At 32.6% G+C, this 25,039-nt stretch overlaps 1 protein-coding gene across 2 annotated transcripts in view; it reads left to right on the top strand.

The window, feature by feature from the left end:
* The window catches only part of LOC130891422 (beta-alanyl-dopamine/carcinine hydrolase), a 52,086-nt gene that overhangs the window by 24,973 nt on the left and 2,074 nt on the right, over positions 1 to 25,039 (top strand). For both annotated transcript variants that reach the window (XM_057796167.1, XM_057796168.1), the window contains exons 2-6: positions 10,904 to 11,101; positions 14,925 to 15,032; positions 18,286 to 18,520; positions 20,760 to 20,994; positions 22,498 to 22,691. In XM_057796167.1, the coding sequence (XP_057652150.1) occupies positions 10,904 to 11,101; positions 14,925 to 15,032; positions 18,286 to 18,520; positions 20,760 to 20,994; positions 22,498 to 22,691 (970 nt within the window). The remainder of the gene's footprint in view (positions 1 to 10,903; positions 11,102 to 14,924; positions 15,033 to 18,285; positions 18,521 to 20,759; positions 20,995 to 22,497; positions 22,692 to 25,039) is intronic.

The following is a 25,039-nucleotide window of genomic DNA, read 5'->3' as shown; positions in this document are numbered from 1 at the left end:
ATCAAAAATAAATTGCGAAGTCAACGTTTTTCTATACGTTCTATATGTTCAAATCACATGTTTTGGAAAAAATTATTCGACAATTAGTTTAAACGCATTTAAAAGTGTATTGATCGTACTGGAGAATATTTTAAAAAAAATAATGCCTTATCCAATAGTAAATATTTTTTTTTCATTTGTCTATCTTATAACAGTAGCAACCCTCGTAATACGTTTTTTTAGAATGTTTTCAATGAACTGACTCATATGCTAATTAAGCTTTTAATTACAAGAGGGACAAATTTGTGACATAGTAGTAGTTATTAATTACAAAACATTTTAACTTTTTAAATGTTAAAAAAAAGATTAATTATACTTTGAATTTATAAGAGAATATAGATTTCACTTAAATTATCTAGGTCTTTTTTTATGATTAAGGTATGTATGTATCAATATTTTTTTCAATGTATTTGATTATGTTCAGAGTTTTTCAAGTTTCTCTTTAATCAGATTCATTACACTTTATGTACCCTTGATAATATAGTAATTACTGAATTCATATATGCTACAGAATAATTATTAATAAAAATAATATTAACAATCAGGGTATTTCTCAAGAATTCTGCAATTTAAATGAATAAGAGTAGATGAAAAATTAAATAATGTGAATATTATTTCAATAAATAACTCATGTAATAAAGTAATAATTGTAGTTATTTGAAATTAACGAGCTTGAAATAAGTATTATCGGTGTAATTATATGACATTATACTGTTGTATTCTGACTCGGTAGTACTAGAATATATGTTATTATACAAATATCTAAAAATGTTTAACTCCATTCATCCTTATATATCCTGAAATACAATAACGAACATAAACAAGGGTCACGAAATTAGAATAGCTTTTTGATAGGCAGACATAAACAAGCTTCATTGTGTACTATTTTTATAAACTAGAAGAAAATTACTTAAATTTAGTGAAAAAAAAAAGGTATCTAATAGGAATAAATTCTAAACATATGATATATATTAAGGATAAAATGTAAGAGGCTTAATTTTAAACCAAAAAGTTATGCGTTTATGTAAGTAATATTTGTCTGGACATTATAGTGCTTATTTTAATTGAATTTAATAAAGAAAGAACACATCTATTTTAAGTAAGTGTTTTAAGTTTGAAAATTATTGAATTGAAAACACAACAGTGGAATAAAGAATGTGAATAAATTATTAGTTTCTAAAGCTAAGAGTTCGAATAAAATGAATACCTCTTCATCCACACTTCTTTTTTTTTAAAACTGAATAATAAGGATAATACCATTTTTAAAGGGGTGAATTAAATATCTTCTTAATTCATATGAAGGAAATTATTGTGAGATAAAAGAATTATTAAGTTTATATCTTCACTTACCCGTCCCATATCAATACAAGGTAGTTTTGGTATTAAACTGATCACACTGTTCTCGCTACCACTACACCAAAACTCAAAAAATTATACACGCGTTTCGATAACCAAGTTGTCGTCTTCAGAGACTAAGTTTACCTTCAGTCTCTGCGTCATGCAGTGTTGTTGTGAGTGTTGGTGTAGTGGTAAAGTGTTCAGTATGAATAACACCAACTGCTTCAGAAATTCCAACCTAATTTGACATGTATTCCGCATTTTAAAGAGTACTTCTTTGCATAGAAAAGTCTCAAAAAACAATTTTCAGAAGATTAATTCTGAAAAAATGTTCTCCATAATTATCCTGTATTCATATAGATTGCAGGATAGTGTAAATGATTATCATAATCACTTCTTCCCAAAATATGGGAATCTGTTATTAAAACCGTTAGGCAGTTATTTGGAAAAATCATATTCACAATTCACCTCTTTGAAGAATCGTATATCCCGTATTATAAAATTAAAAATATAGAATATTGTGGAAGGGGCAGCATTTCGTTTACCAATTCGAACAATTTCGTCGTGGATAAGACGGACGTAGGAACCGATAACTTACCATGGTCGAGAAGTTTTTTTTTCACGAATGGGGTCATTTTTTCTTCAATCGTCCTTCTCTAAGTAGCTGATACACATCACACCTTGTGAATACCAGAAAACGGTTGCTATCACTATAAAACATAGACCTTTTTTGGAGCACGCTCTGTTTCGATTGTTCCTTGGTCTCTGGTGTGTAAATGTATAGTCTATTCTCACGAAACGGAAGAAAAAATTGTTAGGATTTCGTTTACACAGCATCAAATACTGCTCTGAACTGGTATCAAGATTGCGCTTGTTGTGCGAAGTGAGCAAATGTGTACCCATCGCGCTGACAGCTTTGTCGTACCCATAACTTCATAATGGAATTGATCCCTTCCTACTGTCTCAGCTATCTGCGGTCTGCTAATGCAAAATCGTGAACTTTTGTCACGTGATAATAATAATGATAATTTTGAAGCACCTAGATGCGATTCATCAAAAGCCGACATGTAACCAGCATTCAAACACTTTTCGCTGGTCAATTTCTTAAATAATTGAATTGACTTATTTTACTCTTTTTCCCGTTTTTCTGAAATCCGCGGAATCGTCAGTTTCCACACTCGCTCAAACAAAGCTACTTGCTCAGTCCGGCTGGAATTTCAATAGTAACTCTACCATTATCCATAGGATGGTCCCAGTAGTTCCTGATCCAACAAAGAAAACACAATGTTCAATAAGCTCGATACCCTTTTTATAATAAGAATCGTAAAGCTCCTCAAAATAGCGATTAACTACCGACATTATTATTGAAAAATATTTGATAACCGAGCCCTTTTTTCGAGCCTAGGAACAGAATATAATCCGAGGAGGCTAAATCTGGTAAAGAGGGTGGATGAAATAGCAATTCAAAGTTTAATTCATTAATTTTGGCCTTTGCAATAACGGATGTGTGAGCAGGTACATTTTCTTGATGAAACAACACTATCTTCTCAGCCAAATATGGCCGTTTTTGCTTGATTTCTTCGCTCAAACGTTGCAATAAGTTCCATAATACGCGCCGTTTATAGTTTTTTCTTTTTCTCAATCTAGTTCAGCTTTTTTATTGGTTGGGCTAAGGCCTTTCAAATAAAAATATGGTATCGTATAACGATGACCAATTTTTTCCATGTGTACAAATTCACTGAAAACGTTCAATATTAATGGCTGCCAAACAAATACTAAACGATGTGGCCTCTTCAAACTGCTGTATAGACTGTGTACTTTCTAATACAGTAGTAATTTTCTACAACTAACGCTATCTATATATTAGGCCAGGTACTTTTGAGACCATCCTCGAAGTATGCCGATGTTCTTTATTATCAGTTCGGGCCTACTTGAACAAGCTCCCATAACTTGCTGTCTCTATCTCTAATACTAATTCAATGACTACACGATAGAAAATTGCTAATGGATACTGGCTCCATCGGACTTTGAGCATGGTACTTATGGGACTGTCTTTCTACTTAAAACATATTATTGATTTTGAATCACCTCTAGATGTTAATGTACATATTTATAGATCACCTTGTATTAAAATCGAAAGTATGAAGCCTTTAAAATATGCAAATGATGAGCTGTTTACTGTTTATTTTGTTGTGATAATTATTGGATTCGAAGTTATAAAAAAGTAAAACGATTTTAGTAATCTTCAATTATATTTTCAATGAAAAACTTTGATACAAGGTCATTTCTAAAAAATTTGCCTTGAATTTCGGTCACCAGCTTTAAGAAGTGTATGAACACAACGAATTATGCAAAAGGAATTGGTCAAACTAGATTAACGATAATTTCTCGCAATAAACTAGAGTTTGCATGTTATTAGCAACATTGTTAATCATTTTATCTGCATAAAATAAATCATTTTATATAAAATAATTTCATATAAACGTTAATTTCATCGTAAATAAACATCGAGAAGCGGTCTCACAACAAGCAGAATTCTTCAGAAGCTAACAAGAAAACGAATAATAACAATTCAACAAATATTTGATGGAATCGTTCAACCAAGACATTTTTTCCAACGATGGAAAGCTACTGAAATAAAAATGCTCTCGAGACCTGGCAAAAATAAAAAAGAATTGAACGCATTTAGGTCCAAAAACCTATATACCTATACAATACTATACAAAGTTTTTGATAAACTTATTAAAAAAAATAGCATGCTAGTTAACTCACCATCAATTCGGATTTCTCACAATGGAACAAGTTCATCAAGTAGTCAAGCTAGAAGTGAAGTCCAAAATGATTAAAAAAATTATTGCTTTTTTTTTGTAATGAATCGTCTTGTTTTTAGGTCTCGTTTGATATGTAATCAATTTAAAATTATAGGTCTATTTCGGTCTTTCTCAATAAAGTACAACCATATCTCTTTTATGAATTATCACAGACCTACTTGCATAACAGATTCTTTCTCGTAAAACATCACATATTGCTATACACCTATTTGTGTCCAAAGTACTCCAAGGAAGCGTATTGGGATAAATACTGTATCTGTCTCTTACCTCTGACTTGCTAACCATAGACACAGCAATACTAGCGTCTCACCACAATTCAAAAGTTTGAAAAATAATTTAAGCAAAATAGAAGCATGGCTGAAGAAATGGAAAAGGAAAACCAATAAATTGAAATCTCAACATATATTTACTCCAATAAGAGACCAGTATCCTCCAATTACACTGAATAACTGCTGGTGCACACAAGTACAGAGCAAAGATGTAGTTCTAATCTATTTAGCTTGTTAGCTATACTATTATAAATCTCATTTGTACATAAGAAATATGGTTATGTCTACAAATATAATATAGAAATCACAAAATTATACTCAAATTTGATTTTCAGTTTGTGCTTCACGGTACATGCCTAATTCCGTCATATAAAAGGGCCTACCGTTAATAGTGTACAACACTGCTGTGAAGGATATAGAGACCAGATTTAATTTAGTTTTCATTCTTATAGTGAAAACAGAAGAATAATTAACTTTAGAAATAAGATATTTCATTGAAAATATGTCTTACATGTCAAAATTTGTAAAGTCTGCCCTTCGACTTTTCAATCGTTCTGTGAAGAGAATTCTATATGAAGGCATACATTTCAAAATATGGAGGTTGTGCAGGAACTGCTTGAACGTGACTGTAATTCACAGAAGAACGCGTATGAGATTCCCTTTTTTTAGTGATAATGAATAAATTGATAAATAAAACATATGCAGATGGAGTGACGTCAATCCTTGGGAATTGCAAAAAAGTCCTAAGTCACAGTGCAGTTTCCTCATCTTCAATTATTGTTACCTGGTTCTTCAATGAAAATGAAGTATTAGTGAATTCGGGCTACTATGTAAACAAAAAGTTATTTCGCACGGCTGGTGCTGGATTTGGTTCCAATAAGACGATGCAACGACACAGACCGCAATAGTATCGATGGCTGTTTGGAGATAACACTTCCCAAAACTCCTCATAGTTTTTTCTATTTGTATTACCCTTCAGGATACAAAACAATATCCAATAAAAATTACCATCAGAACGCCTGCTATTCTTGAGAGAATCATTACAAACGCCAGAAATTGAGAATAGGGAACATCGCCTAAATGATATGCTCTCGAAAATTAAAACTTTCTGAGCAATACAATGCATTTTATTAAGTTTCGAAGTTATGCTGCCGCTCCCATTACGTGTAAAAGAATAATTAATTCCATTTAACGTGTTACGTTTATTTTTTTAGTTTAATTAATAATATTATATTTTGAAATTCTCGTATTTTTGACTAAGTACCCTCTATTAATTAACTTGAAGCGATGTTCTACACATGTTTGAAATCAGTGGTACTCCATTAAAAAAATTGGGGTATCGTCGTCATTTGAAAAAATAGTGAATTGGAATAAAAATTCGTCCTGCTTATGAAATATTTAATATTATTGTTTATTTAGCTAAGCTATTTATTAGAGTTAATGCGATAAGTTTTGTACTTTCTCCTACCATATTTTTCCAATTTTCAGTGTCATATGCAATTATGTCAATATGCACATTTAGGAAGTTGATTAAATGTATCGATTAATTATTTACATATTGTATAGTAAATATTGAATGAATTGAATATTGAATACTAATAAATGATAAGTCTAGCTATAAATAGTGCATTTTTTGTTACAAAATGTAGTAATTTCTTCTTCAACAAGAAATGATTGATAAAGGCGCGTTCTCAAGGGCACTGATCGATTTACGTTAATTAGAAATAATTTGAATTCCAATCGAATTCTATTTAAAATTATTGCCAAGCAAATATTACTCTTCTGACCCTGTATTTTGTGGGAGTCAGCCCACACTTTATCACTACTTATTACATGTTTTGCAGCGTCGAATATTGTTGTCTATTTCACTCTGCATCTGTTTGTTCCAGTCACGTATTCCTTGACTTTTCATATTCTCGACAATCTGATCTTCCCATCTACTTTTTAGTCTTCCTTGCAGTCTTCGTTCGGTCTCCATTCTGTAATTTCCTTTTTCCACTGTCGTTTCTTCATTTCTTCATTCTGTTAATGTGTACGTTCCATCGTAATCTTTTTAATTCCATTTTGTTTACTATACCCTCATTTTTAATTATATTGTTAATTCTATAATTCATAAATTCTCCATACTAATAATTTTCAGCTTTGACCTTTCCATGTATTTTCCTAATTACGAGGATATATTGAAAAATTCTTAGCCTACTATAGAACCAAACAAAATTTTCAATATAAAAATATATTATTCAACATATTCTCCTCTTAATTGGATACATTTATTACAGCGAACCTGCAACGTCTCTAGACCTTTCAAAAAAATATTTCTTCTTGCTCTACAAACCAGAACTCCACAGTTTTTATTACCTCCTCGTCAAAAGACAATTTACGACCTTTTAAACTTTTTTTCAGTTGAGGAAAGAGATGATAGTCAGACGGAGCCAAATCTGGTTAATAAGGGGGTGTTCTAGTAATTCAAACCCTAAATCACGAATTTTTTGCATGGCAACATGAGATTTGTGTGCAGGTGCGTTGTCCTGCAAAAACAAAACACTTTTGGATAGCTTTCCGCGTCTTTTCTCTTTAATTTTTTCGCGTAAAGTAGTCAGTTATGTCAAATAGTAATCTCTAGTTATTATTCTACCCTTATCCAGAAAATCAATCATGATTACTCCATGGCAATCCCAAAAAACTGTCGCCATTCCATCGATTGTTGCTTTTTTCTGGATCGTAGAAATGTACCCAAGTATCCATAGTAACAATTCGGTTTAAGAAGTCTGCATCGTTTTCAAATCGAGTACAGATCGAACGCGATGCTTCTACCCTTGCACGCTTTTGATCAACATTCAAACATTTCACATTTTCGGTGGATATCTTTTTTCTTTTAATTTATTGCGTAACTCTAGTTTACTTTTTTGACGTCAAACTTTACACTGACACTTGTTTATGCATGGAACTGGTCTAGGCTAACTAAATATCAATACATCCTCTTCTTTTAGTTTTACAGACTCTTAATTTGATTGCTCGGCTCATTTTCTCAAGTCATAAATAAAAATTTTCAATATATTCCCCTTTATTCCCTCACACTTTGCAGAACATCAACAACGTTTAAAATTATAATATTCGTACAACATCTGTTTAATTTCATCGTCGCTATTAAATCTCTCACCCCTTAGTCGGCCTTTAGCTTTGCGAACAATAAATGGTCGAACAGAACGAGATTAAGATTGTATGGTGGGTATTCAATCTCTGTGAAGCCACTTTGGTGTACAGTAGCCTTGGAAAGAGAAGCAGTGTGGACTGGAGCGTTGACATGAAGCAAGTGTACGCTTGCTTTATGCCTCGGGCCATTTTACCTCGCCTTTTTCGATAATTTATTGATACATCTTTCCTAGTAAGTCAGAGGAATATGCCGTGTTCACGGTAATATTTTATTCATTAAAGTAATTCAAAAGGATACACTTGCAGTCCCAAATTATTGTAGCCATCACTCTTATGATGCTTTTCGTGATATTTGCATAATACATATCGTTTTGGTACACGCTCTCTTAACCGTATCCCCCCAAGGAATTTCTTTTGGATGTCGGTTCATAGTAAAAGAGCCCTAGTTTCATCACCGTATTATTTCCATGTATTTAAAGTTGCCGAATACTTCGAAGCTGAGGTCATTTATGTCTTCAACACTTTTTTGGTCTCTCGCTATTAAAGTTCTTGATTAGCTATTTATTATATATCTATTAATAATAATGATAATAAATTCCATGTTATATATTGCGATGAATATTGAGTTATAATTGTCTATCGACCTTTGTGTAAATATTGACACCTCAAAGGCTCCTACGTTAGGGTAGTTAGTCCTGTGTTTGCATCAATGGTTTCCTAGCAGCAGCTGGGATGATGAAGACCAGCTTTCATACCATCTTTTAGTTGGTCGGGATGTATTTGGTTTTTCTTCCCTTGCAATATTTGCCAACCTATCATCTGACATTCTGTCAACGTTGTCTCTCCATTCCCTTCGCCGATTTCTCGCCCATCTCATAAATCCTAGATGTCTCATGTTTATATAGACTTTTCCGTAATTTGGAGGATTACAAAAATAGCATTTATAGCAGACCTGTTCTTTCTGAATCCCTGCTGTTTCTCAGAGATACCATATGACATCACTTCTTCCGCCAAAATTTTAATGAAAAGTTTTTGTATTGCGCTCATCAAGCTAATACCTCGATAATTTTGTGGATTGTTTTTTCACCTTTTTTGTAAGTTGGATTCAAAATACTTTCCATTATAAACACTCTTGGTGTCAACTATTTTAATGAAAATACTCTATAGTTCTTCGTGTAACATGGTACCTCCATACTTGATCATCTCGTTTGATATTTCGGCAATACCTTGAGCTTCAGTTTAGTCACCATTTGTTGTATTTTCTCCAATGATAACGTACATCTCTCAATTTATTCCTCATCGTGATGTAAGTTCTGTGTTGATGTACTTGTTGATGTTGAATCCTAGAATTCTCTAAAATACCTCTCCCATTCTTCTATAGTTATTTTTGTGTTTTGTATATACTCATTTATTGGCTTTTTTCTATTCCTGAGTAGGCTCCATATTTTCTTTCCCCCAGTAGAGATCATTCTCCATATCACTCGAACATTATTCTCCCAATTACAAGAAAAAAATATAATAAATTGATCGGTTACGAATTATATATCGTGATGATTATTGAGTTACAACTGTCGATCAACCTTTTTGTAAATATTGATATCTTCAAATAGTCCTAATTATAAGGAAAAAATCTGAATCTATTGATCAGTTTCCAATTATACATCGTGACTAGCAGACCCGCGTTGGTGTGGATGAGTGATTTGATTTGAACTAATTATATTGACAATACAATTGCTCACTCTTCTGCTTGTTCATTCAATGAAATTATACTGGCATCGAGTTGTTACACGTTCTTCACATAGAATAGATCTGAAGAAATTTTGGATCTTCATTTGGCATTGGCATCAATGATCCATTTTTATGATAAACCTGGCCTTGAATTTTGAATGTTTTCTCAAAATTACGACCATCAGATGACAAATCACAAACTTTACATGCTCCAAACGACGTAATTTCGAAGCAAGAATTAAATTTTCGTGTCGTACGCAAAAAAAATTTGATTCATTTGAAATTCCAGAAAGAAGGGATTTCAAAGGTTCAGGTGGAGTAGGGAGTGGTGACAATACAACTTTTCCTAATGCGCAACACATGCCGAGTGTTTCATTCCGAAATTTTAACGCCTGACAATAATTGCATATTTTGTCCATAGCACCATAGTAACTTTGGAATCAGCCGCGTCATTGATGTCTGGTTCATAATTAAATACAAGACGAACAAATAATCCACGTGTTACTGCGCGGTTGTTTCGATGATTTTCTCGGTTTTCTTCTCTATATAAATCCATGTGTTGTTGACGTGCCACCCTGGTTCTCAAGGTTGTCGTGCACGAATTTCAGCTGCATTTCTTTCTGCTCTCTGCTCTCTGCTCGACTGATTCATGAGCTCTTTCAACACGTGCACATCGAGTCTTCTTGCTACGAGCGTTGAGGTTGGATTTTTTGGGTGGCATTTTACTAAAAATAGTATTTGAATTTTTAATGTGAATGAATTTCGCTGTTCTCTGAATAACTGTAACTTAGAAGTAAAAAAAAATATTCGAAATAATGTACGCAACGAAAACAAAATGAAGAATGATTTGAAAGAAGCGACGTTAAGTGGTATAGGCTAAATAAGACATGTATAGTGTGTAATCTAAGAAAATATATCAAGTGTGGCTCCATCTATGAGGTGCAAAGGACAAAATTTTACAGTTCTCTGTAAATAAACTCGCTTAAGGCGCCATCTGTTCCAGATTTATGGAAACTACAATTAATAACAACAATCAACGTTGATAATCAGTTTATTATTAATTATTGAGACCATTAATTTAAATAATATCTATCCAATAATTTAAGTTGGACCAATTGCTAACTTTCATGAGTATCAATTGACTCGTTTTTGAGTTCATTCGGAACATACACACGGACACTGAATTTTTATATATTCATCATATAGTTGAATATTGAGTCACAACTGTCCATCCACCATTTTGAAAATATTGGTATCTTGAAAGACGCCTAATTACAATGCAAAAATCATACTTTATTGATCGGTTTTGAATAAGTTAGACCCGCCATGACAACGTAATGTTAGATGTAATGCTAGTAAACTTTTAAACCCCGTAGTGATAAAAATAAAGTAATTAATTACATTAATCATTTAATTTAATGATACTTATGTAATATATAAATGAAGATTGACCTGAAGAAGTTACACACTAAATTGTTATAAATGAACTTTTCATTGGTGTATTTGTTTAATTTAATTTATGTGTTAAATTTCCTCTTTTTTCAGGGAAGAACGTTTTCTGGAATAATACATAGCTTTTTAAATGGCAACCCATCGTTAGAGGAGGATTTTCTACCAGCATACAACACACTGGAAGGAAAACGAGCATATGAAGAAACTTTAAATTCAGTTAAAAAGAATTTTCCTCAATATGTTAGAGAACTGGAAGGGATTGCCGATGGAGCCAACGTTCCGTTTTACAAGGTAAAAAAGTTGATTCATACACTTCGCGTTTCGTTCGCCTTCTACCGTCGAGCCTAAGCAGCAGGTAAATTCTACTTAACGCCCGTAAAGCCCTAATAACAGCTACTGAAATTCTCTTTCTTCTATAAAGCCATAGATGTTGTGGGCAAGATTTATGGAACGCATATCTCCAGCGCTGTAAGCTTAAAATAAGGGTGCTTGATACGTGCAGTTTGCAATAAGTATTTTGCATAGACTGAAGATAATTTGGTAATTATGCAGTTTAACCCTCTCACCTCCGATCACCTTGAAATTTTAATATGTTGTACAGTTTTTCACGCTGAATATGTTGGGCGCGCAAACGTCATCTTCACATACTTAGTTTTCTCAGGTTGAAAAATGTAAAAATCAAATAATGTGTTACTTATACTTTACTTTACGAATGTCTAATGCAAGAGGAAGTTGTAAGTAGGGGCAGTTGTTCAAAAGTTGTCTGGAAAATGATTATTTCACAAATTCTTCGCACGGTGATTTCATTTTTATTAGAAAAATTAGTAATAAGGATTAGCCTAATACACATATTTCTTCAGAGTTTCAAAGCTGAAAAACTATGTGAAGACATACTTCTCGCCTCCAACATATATATAAAATTAATCAACATAATTGCCTCTATAACATATTGAAATTTCAAGGTGATCGGAGGTGAGGGGCTAAAACTGCATAATTACCTAAAATTTTGAATCAACATGAAGTCTCTTGAATTCGTGGTTCCATTTTTGACAAAACTGACGGTATTTCCTCTGCAACATCATATCAATGAAGGATTGTAGAAAGTCATTTGATTCATTGTCACGTCTTGATGGAGGTGCGACGAGGTAGCAAACAATGACGACATCCATGACGTTGAGCGATCGCTAGCTGTTGTGTTGGTGTTATAATCGATGTGGGTACCCAGATTATTATACCTTCCATGACTCGTGTCGCCAGATATTCAAATAAGCGTAACACAAAATTTTCTGCTAATATTATTTGTATCTATACTTCATATCTACCAGTAAATTTTTGTCTTGTTTTGTCTTTAAAAAGAAATGAATTAAGACGAATAAACAAAAAGATAAAGCTATCATAATACGAGGATGTATTGATATCTAGTTAGCCTAGACCAGTTCCATGCATAAACAAAATATTGCGTTACCATAGCAACGAACAATAACTTATTGAAGAAGTGTCAGTGTAAAGTTTGACGTTAAAAAAGTAAACCAGAGTTACTCAATAAATTAAAAGAAAAAAGATGTCTACCGATATTGGGAAAATCGAAAAATTGGAGTATCCAGCCATCATCAAGTACCTGTATTTAAAAGGGTTAAGAGGTTAGCAGATTTACGAAGATATACTTAACATTCTTGGTGATCAATGTCCTTCGTATGCGACCGTGAAAAATTGGACTGCAAGTTTCACAAGAGGCAAATTTTCCATTGAAGATGATGACCGATCGGGAAGGCCAGTTTCTTTATCAGTCCCCGAAAATATCGATGAAGTTCATGACATGATTTTATGAGACCGTCGAATTGGGCTAAAACGGATGTCTGAAGCACTGAATATTTCATATGAACGCGTTCATCATATAGTTCACGTCAATTTAACATAAGAAATGGATCCCCAAATGTTTGAATGTTGACCAAAAGCGTGCAAGGGTAGAAGCATCGCGTTCGATCTGTGCTCGATTTGAAAATGATGTAGACTTCTTAAACCGAATTGTTACAATGGATGAGACTTGGGTACATTTCTACGATCCAGTAACAAAGCAACAATCGATGGTTCTCCAAGGCCTAAGAAGTTTCGTGTCCAAAAATCTTCTGGAAAAGTTCTTGCTTCAGTTTTTTGGGATTGCCAATGAGTAATCATTATAGATTTTTTGGTTAAGGGCATAAAAATAACTGGAGATTACTATTCGACATTACTAACCACTCTACGGGAAAAAATTAAAGAAAAAAGACGCGGAAAGCTATCCAAAGGTGTTTTGTTTTTGTAGGACAACGCCCCTGTACACAAATCTCATGTTGCCATGCAAAAAATTTGTGATTTAGGGTTTGAATTACTAGAACATCCCCCTTATCTACCAGATTTGGCTCCGTCCGACTATCATCTCTTTCCTCAACTGAAAAAAAGTTTAAAAGATCGTAAATTTTCTTTTAACGAGGTGGTAATAAAAGCTGTGGAGATCTGGTTTGCAGAGCAAGAAGAAACATTTTTTGAAAGGTCTAGAGACGTTGCAGGTTCGCTGTAATAAATGTATCCAATTAAGAGGAGAATATGTTGAGTAATAAAATATTTTGACATTGAAATTTTTTTTGGGTCTATAGTAGGCTAAGAATTTTTCAATATATCCTCGTATAATATATGAAAACGAAGAATTTCACACTATTTTTGTAATATAAAAGGATGACTGCTAAAGTATTTGGAAAATTACTAGACAAAGTTAGATCTAAAATGCGAAGGCATGAAGCGAATGGTAAAACTTCGGAAGAAAAGCTAGTTATTGGTTTCGAGGAACAGAATATATATTTTTTGAAACCCTCACTACAATAATCCATGAAAACTCTGTATATATCAAAGAAGTACATTTTTTTTCTAGCCTCCACGTAACATGGCAATGGAGAATTATCCTCCAATAAGGATTAACTTTTTAAACTAACTCATATAAGTTTTCATGACAACATGGACTATAATTAATAACTGACAGCTTTTATATTTTAACTAAATCTATTTACAAGTTAGTTTTCTTCAGTTAATTTCCTTACGAGTACTTTAGAGTGGGCACTTATTTTGGAATTGTAACTTAAAATTTTGTTCTCGACTTCATCTCTGACCGAATGCACTAGGTCTCTTTCGAGGATAGAATTGGGCATGTACCACGGGGCTTTCATAACAATTATAACGGCTTTCTCCTGAAACCATTGGAGGATTTCAAAGTTGGAGTTACTTGCAGTAACCCAGAGTTGAATCTCATAGGTCTATATGGATTTTAAATTTAACTTATGGCAGAGCAGCTTATTTTCAACGTACACACGTGAGCTTCTGCCAATTAGTGCATTTATCTGAATTGGATACCTTCTATCTAGGTATATACCAAGATATTCTGTCTCGTTTTGTTGTTTTAACGCATGTTGTTCAGTGTCGCTGTTGGGCATGTGTCTTCGCGTAAAGTACCTGTTACCTGAGTTGACTTATTTATGCAAGGCTTGAATTTCCACTTGATCATCCAGATTGGATTTTACTACCGTGATTCATGAGATGTCATATCAACTACAAACTGAACAGATGGCTATAGAGAAACAACCCAAAAGACTCAAACTATAGCAGCTAAAATTCGCCTCACGATTTTGAGTGTCATACTTAGGAAGAGAATAAGTAATGTACTAATAATGTAATATTTTCCTGAGGTTTGTATCGTGAAGTTTTCCTGGAAAAATCTTAAAACCGGCGTGATCGACAAAATAGGAACATTCCAACGACAAGAATGGCAACAAAAGTATAAATTTTCGTAGCAATACTACTAAAAAATTTATTCAATTCAACACTATTTCAGATATATTTAGAAACAAATGTAACGGACAAAATGTTTTCAATAAAGTTTTTGTAATTCTAAGTTTTGTTATTATGAAATATATTAATTTTTTACCAATAATTTACATACAAAAAAAAATAACTCCACTAACATTAAGTCATGTTATCTTTTTCCAATTAACTTACTTATAAACAGTATAAATTTCATTTCTCTAAAGTAATTTTTATATGATAATATCTACAGTTTCGTTTTATTAATTTTTTACTTTACTTGCAGCTATTTTTGTTACACATGGACGACATAATGTTACTAGCTGTTAAAAAAGAGACGAAGAATGAACACCCCACAGGTTGTTCATCTATCTGTGTAAATAATAAAGGACATGTGAGTAATGCAATACCAACTCAAAACATTCATAATACATGATACAGTGACAAAACATCTGGTGGGGATTTTCGATTGACTTGCTTGAAATTCTCCAAAAATTAACGATTACAGTTTATGATTTCCTTTCTTTCTTTTGTATTTTAACTCTAAAAAGAGAATAGAAACGTACATTTTGATTTTTTTTTTATTAATAATGGGCGGTAGTAAATTCGGCGAAATAGAAGGTGGATGCTCTTTTAAGGACTTTCGATTAACTTGCTTGCAATTCTCCAAAAAAAATCAATTACAGTTTATGCTTTCCTTTCTTTCTTTTGTATTATAACTCTAAAAAGAGAATAGAAACGTGACTTTTTGATTCTTTTTTTTTTCAATTAATAATGGGCGGTAGTAAATTCCGCCAAATAGAAGGTAGATGCTCTTTTGGTGTGGTAATTTCAGCCAGAGAAATTTAGGATGCAATATTTGTACATGTAAAGGGAAAGATTTTAGGGTGCTACTTTAAAACCAAAAAAACTGGATTAAATATTATAAAAATATATCAATTTGAATATAGAACTATACAACTTTCTTCTGCTGTTATACATATTGCATTTGATACGCTCCAAATCTTGTATAGTGAGGTCCTTGGCTTCTTCATGATTCAATTCCACAGGCCTACAATGATTTTGGTGCCGCTAAAAGTAAAATAGATTTCAAGTACGTTCGGTACCCTGATAAAAAGTTGATACTTACTTTTTTAATGCTACGTGTAGTTTTCGCGTTTCCGCAAGGGTAAATAAATCAAAAAACATTAAATAAATTTATTAAAAAAACAAAAGAACATTTAATTCAAAACATTTAAATACATTAAATTACTCATTATATAACAGGTTAGAAGCACCACGATTATCCAGATAGTGTACTTTTATTCTCATATTACATCCAAGATTTTTAAAACTAATTATGAGCTTATGAACTAATTCTTTGTAATTTTCGGCCCTCTGATTTCCTAGAAAATTTTTTACAACAGCAACAAAAGATTCCCAAGCCTCTGCTTCTAAATCATTCATTGAATGAATGAAATCTTTCATTAAAAGTCTAATCTGTGGACCATCAAAAATACCAGCTTTTAGTTTTTCATTACTTAAACTGGGAAAATTTCTTGAAAGATATTCAAAACACGGACCAGTTTTATCTAACGCCTTAACAAATTGCTTCATAAGTCTTAATTTGATGTGCAATGGATGCAAAATAATCTTATCTCTAGAAACTAAAGGTGGGTTTATAATATTTTGTTTGCCAACAGTCATGTTATTTCTCAAAGGCCAATCTTTCTTGATCCAGTGATCTTTCTTTGCCCTTCTGTCCCATAAACATATGAAGCATGGAAATTTAGTGTACCCACTCTGTTGACCTAATAGAAAGTTCACCATTTTTAAATCGACACATATAGCCTATTGGTGCTCCGAGTACTCAAGTTTTTTTAAAACAAGATCCATGTTTTGATACTCTTCTTTTAATTTCGTTGAATGAGCAATAGACACAGCTGCATGTTTATTACCAATATCTAGTAAAACACATTTTAAACTTCGCTTAGAGCTGTCCATAAACAATATCCATTCTTCAGCTTTGTACCTTGAGAGTCTCAAGTTCATTAGAAGGCCACCAATATTATTACAATAAACTATATCATTTTCTGAGCTAAAAAATGGAAGAAATTCTTTTTCGCGATCACGATAAAATGTTATTTTAGTACCTTGAGATAACAAATTTCTTTCTTTGAGTCTAGATGCTAGTAGCTCCGATTACTCTTTCGAAAGGTCAAGGTCTCTAATTAAATCACTTAAAGCCTCTTGAGAAAAAAGTGGACGCTCTGTTGACACTTCAAAATCACTATCACTGTCACATCTTGACTCATAGGAGATGGTACGTCACCTGAAAACAGTCGAGGTTTTTTAGCACTCGGTAAATCAGGATATGTCATTTTTCTTTTGTTTATACCATGTAATTCTACAACACAAAAATAAAACAGGTGTCATCAATGTGATTTTTCGGTTCTGTCCCAATCATCGGCACACTATACTTTAGATGATTACGTTTACCGTTTGCCCACTGTCTTAAATATTCTCTACACAACTTGCACACAATGTTTGGAACCCACGGTTTGTCCAGAGCTTTCATCTCTATAGTAATCAATGTATGTCTTCTTCACTGCATCTGTTATAGATTTTCTAAACTTTTTTACTACATATTCACCACAAATATAACAAAATGTATTTGGATTATTTACACAACACCTTCTCGACGACGGCATATCGATATTGTCATTTAAAAAAGAAATTAATTAACTACAATGACATTAAGTATAATAAAATACATTTTTTAGATTATGATCGATCGATACAAACCTGAACGTAGCTTCGCGATTTTGACAGCTTACCACGACGTCTTGCGGACTAATTAACCAAATTATAACATAGAATTAGCGGCACCAAACAAAAAATTTTTTTGTTGACCTGTTCTCCTTGCAATATTTTGCGTGGGCGTTCACATACGTCATCCGCGGACTCTCGTTTGCAGAAATGGAAAATTATTTGTAGAGTGGCATAAGTGTCAAGTTCATACAGATGTTGCCTTTTCCATCTAGTTTTATCAGCTTGAATGGTATTAGTAAAGTAATATTGAAGTAGTTTATGCCACAACAAAAGTTTACCGTGCAAAATTGCTCTAACAATGATTACGATTTTCCAAGAATTTTATTCTTTTGTTCTAATATATAAATATCTACTCTAGGGATGTTTTTAAGTATATTATTGTACTAAAATGCAAATTAGGGTGAAAACCATTTAAAATGATCTTCGTGAAACTGTAGGTCAGATAATTAATTTTGCCGAATTTACATCCCCTGTTTGAATCAATCTTGATTCCTTGAAAATAATAAAATTTGTTTCTAGCTTTCAATACCTGTAAATCAATATAAAACCGATTTAGAACCATGAAAAATTCTATTCGATTCCTTTGGAATCTTAAAAGCAGCAAAAGGTATATAGTTAGTTCTTTTTAAAGTGACGGTACATGGTAAACGTCAACTTTTCGTTGCCAGTAATAAGCAAAACCAGTGATTGTAAAAAATTACTTAAATAAAATTATTAATTTCCGTCTAGGCTGTTCAACCGAAGCCGCTTTTGGAATTCTGTAATTGTTGATAAAAGGACTTTACCATAAGTTATTCACAAACTTTCAAAAGCATCAATTTTCTCACATTTTTCAGGAAATATTAGGTCATACAGAAGATGCTTTGGGAGAAGTTTTAAACCACATTTATTTCGTTTCCGCTCATATTATACCGGATAAAATTGAAGGAAAATGTCCATTCAAAGAAGAAAAATTCACTTCACTTTGTTACGCTGGTCACTTACCGGGATATACCATGAGTTATAACCACCATGGACTAATATTTACAATTAATACTTTGAGTGTTAAACACACATATCCTGGAAAAACACGTAAGTACGACATGCAAATATGAACACACACAAATATTTAATTTTCGCTGTTATGTGATTTAACAGAGTTAATTTTGAAGTTTGTTTTTTGGTATGTACTTGTTTAATTGTTCAATATAGTACAATTTATATATAAACATATTGAAATGTTGAAATTTATTTATATTGATAGATGGGATAAATTAAAACTCGCGGTATAATTTCCTGGCCTCAAATTTAATTACACACAACTAATTTGTCTTCAAATAGATAATTAAATAACCATTAACTTATATTTAAGCCCTAATGTGTCCAAATGATTGAAAACGATACTCTAAACAGACACTCCAGTCCTCTGGAATTTGGGCATACGTCAAATCGTGATTTTAATACTCACCATAAAATTTTATCTTCTGTAACAATGTGTCAACTCGTGATCGTGTTTGTCATGAAGATTAAACAACTCGTGGCGGAAGATTATGCAGCAGGATTTAAATTATGAAATGAAAAAACAAAATATATATTTACAGTGTATTTCAGTGAAAAATATTTTATTTTCTAAACACAAAACATAAAATTAAAAATAATAAAAATTATTACATTTTGTATCTACAGGAGACCTCTTTCACAAATCCATATTCTGTTATTTTATTTTTATTTAACATGTTAATTTGTTTATCTAAAATTGATTCCACCTGTCTTGCTCTTTTAATTTTCATTCTAACTGAACAATTAAGGTTTTTTATTTTTATATTAGGGCTGTTTTTTTTCAACCTCCGATAGGCTATAAATAAAAGACAAGTTTATATAAAACAATCATTTTATTACCATTACGGTTATTTTTCGACATAATCACCGGAGAGATTGAAACATTTGTCATATCTGTGGAGCTTTTAAATACCCTCTTCAAAGTAAGTTGCCGCCAATGAATTCATCTACAGTACAACACAGACCTTGAAACTTCTGGAAATTCCGTAGACAAAGCAGTAATGGTGAATCTGCGGTTTTCTTTAACCATTCTCTCAACTCGTTAAACCAGGTCATCTGAAATGACAGATTTGCGTCCTTGGTCCCCTTCATCATGCACATCATTACGGCTATCTTTAAACATTCGACACCATTCACTCATGAAGTTTTCCCCATACACACGACTCATTCTCCGATGGATTTCTGCAGCACTTTGACCTTCAGCCTATAGAAAATGAATCAAACTTCGCAATTCACACTTGGCGGAAGCATAAATAATGGCGGACATGTTTACGTGGCTGTAGCACAACGCCGACTGACGCCTAAATGTCAACAATGGTGGAGTGTGCGAGAGCTTCACAGTCGCCTAGAGCATATGCCCGGTTGCGTCTGCACGGAGCGATCAGAGGTTGAAAAACAAATGGCCCTCGTATATTGTTATGAAATATAACGGTAGCAGACTACAAACAGAATAATTCGTTTCAGCAAAATTAATAGAGTTAGGAACCTTATAATAATGTTAAATGAAGATTATAATTATTGTTATATTACTCATATATAATAATTAATCGTAAAAAGAAACTATAAAAAACAAAAACGGGGAGTTACGAAAATAAATAAAAAAAAATTGGGATTATTAGAGGTAATCGGAAAATCAAACAAGGCGTTATATAAAAATTCGAGTGTACATAAAGTGACGATAAAACCAAACCGGGAGTTTCGGAAATATATTGATTAAGGGCTCTGAAAGATCAATTGAAACAAAAGAAATACAATTAAGAAATTCCAGAAGTGTGCAAGGACTCGAAGTTAAGGAACATCCGAAAAAACTATCTGCATGATGGGTGCAACAATTACTTAATGCTGAACAAAACTCTGCTCTTATCAAAAATTTATAAAAATGTTTACGGAAATCAAATTTCTTCATCGATACATCACAGTAAATGATATTTGGGTTGAAACAATGGACTTCATCCGAGTGAAGCGGTCCGAAGAAAGCAAAAACCGTTTTTTGGATTATGGCCACCTGGATTTAGGATTCCAAAGGTGTAAGTTTCATTGCTTGCCAATTTAAGGTATCGTTAGAGAAAAATTATCCGAACTTGGCTTGGAAAAATTGGAAATTAGATCGCCTAAGTGTGGAGAATTAGAAGGAGACTATGGAGACTATGTTTAAAAATAAAATATTTTGTTTTACTTTAATATAACTTTTTCATTGAAGTCACCCTTCCGTAAAACAGCCCTCGAATCTTAAACAAAATTATTCGAATAAAACTCAGTTATCAATTTCCAGCGAGAATGTTTATTACCAGAAGTCTTCTGGGTGCGGAAAATTTCGTCCAAGCTCAAGAAATTATAAGGGATCGAGGTTGTGGAGCCGGTAATGGCTGTTCAATTAACATGACTTTTTTGAACCAAGAAGGGGACAGAATGTTTCACAATGCCGAAATGGCACCTTCCGATAAACAAGAATCTCAATTGAACGTTTTTACTGCTAGTCCTGGAGAATGTATTATCCATACCAACAAGTGAGTTATAGAATTTCTTTATTAATAAATGAAAATTCGAAAATATTTAATATTTTTTAACAGCCGCCGTATTGACTTGAGGAACAAAAATTGCGTTATTTACATTAAAACTATCATTAGTAATGATGTTTTATTCTCATTTTTTTATAGAAAAGCATTGCATCTTGACTGTTAGGACAATGAGTACATTACATTTTCACTTACACTGCACTGTATCGAATCAGATTATACGCAATTCATAATTCGAGTTTGTTAATGTTTGTAAAATCCTATTTTTTATGATTGTTATATTATACATTAATTAATTAGGATCCGTTTTAATTTGTCTGTTAACTTCATAGAACTCAAACCTCAGAGTTGGATCTACTTTCTTTATGTAGGTACTATATCAGGAGCGTAACTTCTCTTAGATGAATCCTGTAACAAAATTTGTGGGGGATCCTTTAATATAACTTCAGAAAAACCTAAATGGAGAGTGAATTTTTTTAAAACAGAACCATAGCAGTAATATAAAATTTGTCTGTGTAAACTTCATAGAATTCAAACCTGAGAGTTGGATCTACATTCTTTATGTAAATCCTGTATCAGGGTCGTAGCTTCTCTTAGATGGACCCTGTATCAAAATTTGTGGGGGGATCCTTTAATCTAACTGCGGAAAAGCCTGAATGGAGAGTAATTTTCTTAAAACAGTATAGGTTCTGCCTGGATTTGATACTATCTGTTCTGTTTTTTGTCTGTTTTTAAATGATACAGAAAAAATGATTTATCTTATGATGACGCGGCAATTGATTATGAAAGATAAAAAAACTTTATTTAAATTTGTTTTTCTACTCTTTTTCTTTGAAGCAAGAAGAAATAACTTGTCATGTTTCTATTTTCTTTCTTTGTTTGGTTTGTTGTAAAATGAAGGGATTTTTGTTTAATAACAACTTAATATTCTTCCTATGCGCAAATCCTAATTCATTAGGAAAATATCTTTGTAACGCGCATGGTTTATAAGCTTTCTTTGCTTCCGTATCGAGTGATATTGACCGAGTCCAAGTGATATTGTGGGTAACATTTCACGATTTTTTTACATGGATTTGGGGCCCTAGTACTTGAGGGCCTCAAATGCAATGGAGCATTTGTTGATTGTTGTATTTGAGGTTATTTGATGTGATTCTTGCCTTGTAGTATTAACTATAATTGAAAACGATTTAGTACTTTTTAATATTTACATTCGTCCAATGACGAAGATGTAGTGCCACCGTTTCCAGATTACACTTAATGCACACTGCACTGGCTGAACCGACTCTAGAACCAGTGCAAGCAGTACAGTGAACTGGGTGAACTAGTTCTCTTGCATTGCTATTAAGAACAGCGACACTAGCTACAGAGAATGATTAAGTGTACACTTCCTGAATTAGTTCTGCCAGTGCAGCTACCAAGAATAAACCTATTCTGGTATCACTTGTTTCGAATTTCACTTTGTGATATTGTGTGTTACTATTAAGTTTTTTTTAGATATCTGCGAATCAAAATAGATGAAACGAATGAAAATATGACAAATAGTAGCCTAAATAGAATGGCCACTTTCGCAACCTATCCTTCACCAAAACAAAAACATGATGTTCTAAAAATGTTGAGCGATACTACTAATCCTAATTTTCCAGTATTTCTTGACACACCGAACAATTATGTTAAAACTGTTGCAGTAGGTATGTATTTAATCGGTTCTTATTTCCTTCATACTGAAGTTTATCATACACTGGTAGATTAACAAAAATGGTTGAAATGGTGTTATTTCTCACTTAAATATGTATTTCACTAGTGTCTTCATTCAATTCAAGTTCCATCTAGTTTCTCAAAGGTAATGATACAGAGAAAACTGGGGAACTGACCAAGAAGGTCCTAAAAATTGAGGAAATCTCTAAATCTCCCTTTTACTAGCACGTGCCGTTAGTAGTGTCTATATACTATATTCTGTTCTTAATTCTTAATTTTCATTAATCTTGTATTTGAATGTGTCCTAGTATTTTATTTTTTAGATATTAACTTGTAGTTCAGTTACATTGGTAAGAACAAAATACCGGGTGTTTCAAAAAAGGTGATCCTGTCTTTAGGATAGATAGAAAACTGAAAAATATTTGAGGTTTGCTCAGTAAAAAATTTTGGTACGCCATCCTTATTCAAGATAAAGGGCATTGAATAAAAAAAATACACATTTTTTTCTATTTTGGCGCAACTACTGGTAACATTGTATTGAAATTTCATACGAATGTGTTTTGGAAGCTGATATATCCAATGAATTTGTTTTTATGTCTAACCCTCATAGAGGGCACTAGTTAGACGGTTCGTTCCAAGTAGTATTGAACAGAACTTTTTCAATATTATATTAATTAAGCAAAATTTCTTGTGAACTCAAACATCATTTAATTTTACACCAAAAAGGTATTCTTGATGAACTCGATACTGTGTACTGTGTTTTTTGTCACGTAAATGAGACCCCATCGATAAAACAGATACATTTAAAAAAACTAAGACTGATGGTTTTCGTTTCTTTAACGTTTCACAAAAATTCAGTCTAATCTGTATAGGATCTTGTTTCTCAAAGTTATATTATACATTTATTAATTAGGATCCGTTTTAATTTTTCTATGTTAACTTCATAGTAGTCAAACCTGAGGGTTGGATCTACTTTGTATCCTTTAATCTAACTTCAGAAAAGCTATAATAGAGAGTGAATTTTTTTAAAACAGAACCAAAGCAGTGATATCAAATTTGTCTATGTTAACTTGTTTTTCAAAGTCAAAAAAGTATGGCATTGAGCTATTGGAGGCCTTAGTATGAATCAAACAATTTGATGATCATGGATTGTGGTCCTGGAATTAAAACTGTTGTTTGTTTCATACTAACGCCCCCAATAGCTGAATACCCACACTTATTCGACTTTACACGGCAATAGCATTTTCTCTGAGTTTTCCATGGAAAACTGTCATTCATTGATAGTTAAGACGTTGAGTCAATAATAATTACATTTCTGAAACCTTGTTATTTGTTAAATTAGATAATTTTAGTTACATTCAAATGTCGAATACATTGACATGTTATTAACCTTAGGCGAGTGTTTAGGAAACTCTAGTGCAGCGTTATGCACAAAAGTTTCCTTGAAGAAACTTATCAAGTAAAAATACATTTAGAGCCATTGAATGACGTTGTCGAAAAACTGGAAATGTGAGTCCTAAAAAAATTAATTCTGGTAGGCTAAGAACAAGAACCATTAATAAAGAAGATATGATTTTAAATTCAGTTGATCAAAATCCAACAGTTAGCGTAAAAAATGTGGCAAAACAAATAAATATGAATTCTTTAAGTACTTGGAGGATACTTAAAGGCAACAGCTACATCCTTATCATTACAGACAAGTCCAAGACCTCTTGCCAGACGGTCTACTGGTTAGAGTGGAGTGGATTTTTGTTAAACATTACATGAAAGGTCAGCCCTCAATCCAAAGTTTTTAAAATGTTTTATTTTTACGGACAGGCGATTTTAATCCTAGTTTGGTCGTATCTTAAAGAAAAAGTTTATGCTACAGAGGTAAATTCACCTCAAGAATTGAAAAACAGAATTCGACGTCACTTTAATGACCTCATAGCTGACTCCCAACTGTTTAGAAGATTAATGGATTCTTCAGAAAAAAGGATAGAATTGTATATTCGTGAAAACGGAGGTTATTTTGAACACCTAATTTTCATCACATATTTTTTATTTAATTTATGTATTACTTCATACCAACATCGGTCATAATTCTTCATAATTTTCAAATCAAAATACTCTGAAAACGCTATACAATTACGAGTTTTATCTTACACCTTTTTGGTGTAAAATTAAATGATGTTCAAGTTCACTTAAAATTTTGCTTAATAATTCTAATATTAAGAAAGTTATGTTCAATACTACTTGGCACGAACCGTGTGACTAGTGCCCTTTATGAGAGTCGTAAAAAATGTGTATATATTTTTTTCTTCAACGTCCTTTATATTGAATACGGATGCCGTTACTAAAT

This window comes from Diorhabda carinulata, chromosome 3 (genome assembly GCF_026250575.1).
Source record: "Diorhabda carinulata isolate Delta chromosome 3, icDioCari1.1, whole genome shotgun sequence".
Taxonomy (NCBI): Eukaryota; Metazoa; Arthropoda; class Insecta; order Coleoptera; family Chrysomelidae; genus Diorhabda; species Diorhabda carinulata.
Note: the sequence above shows the minus strand (reverse complement) of the source record. Positions and strands in the feature narration are given on the sequence as shown.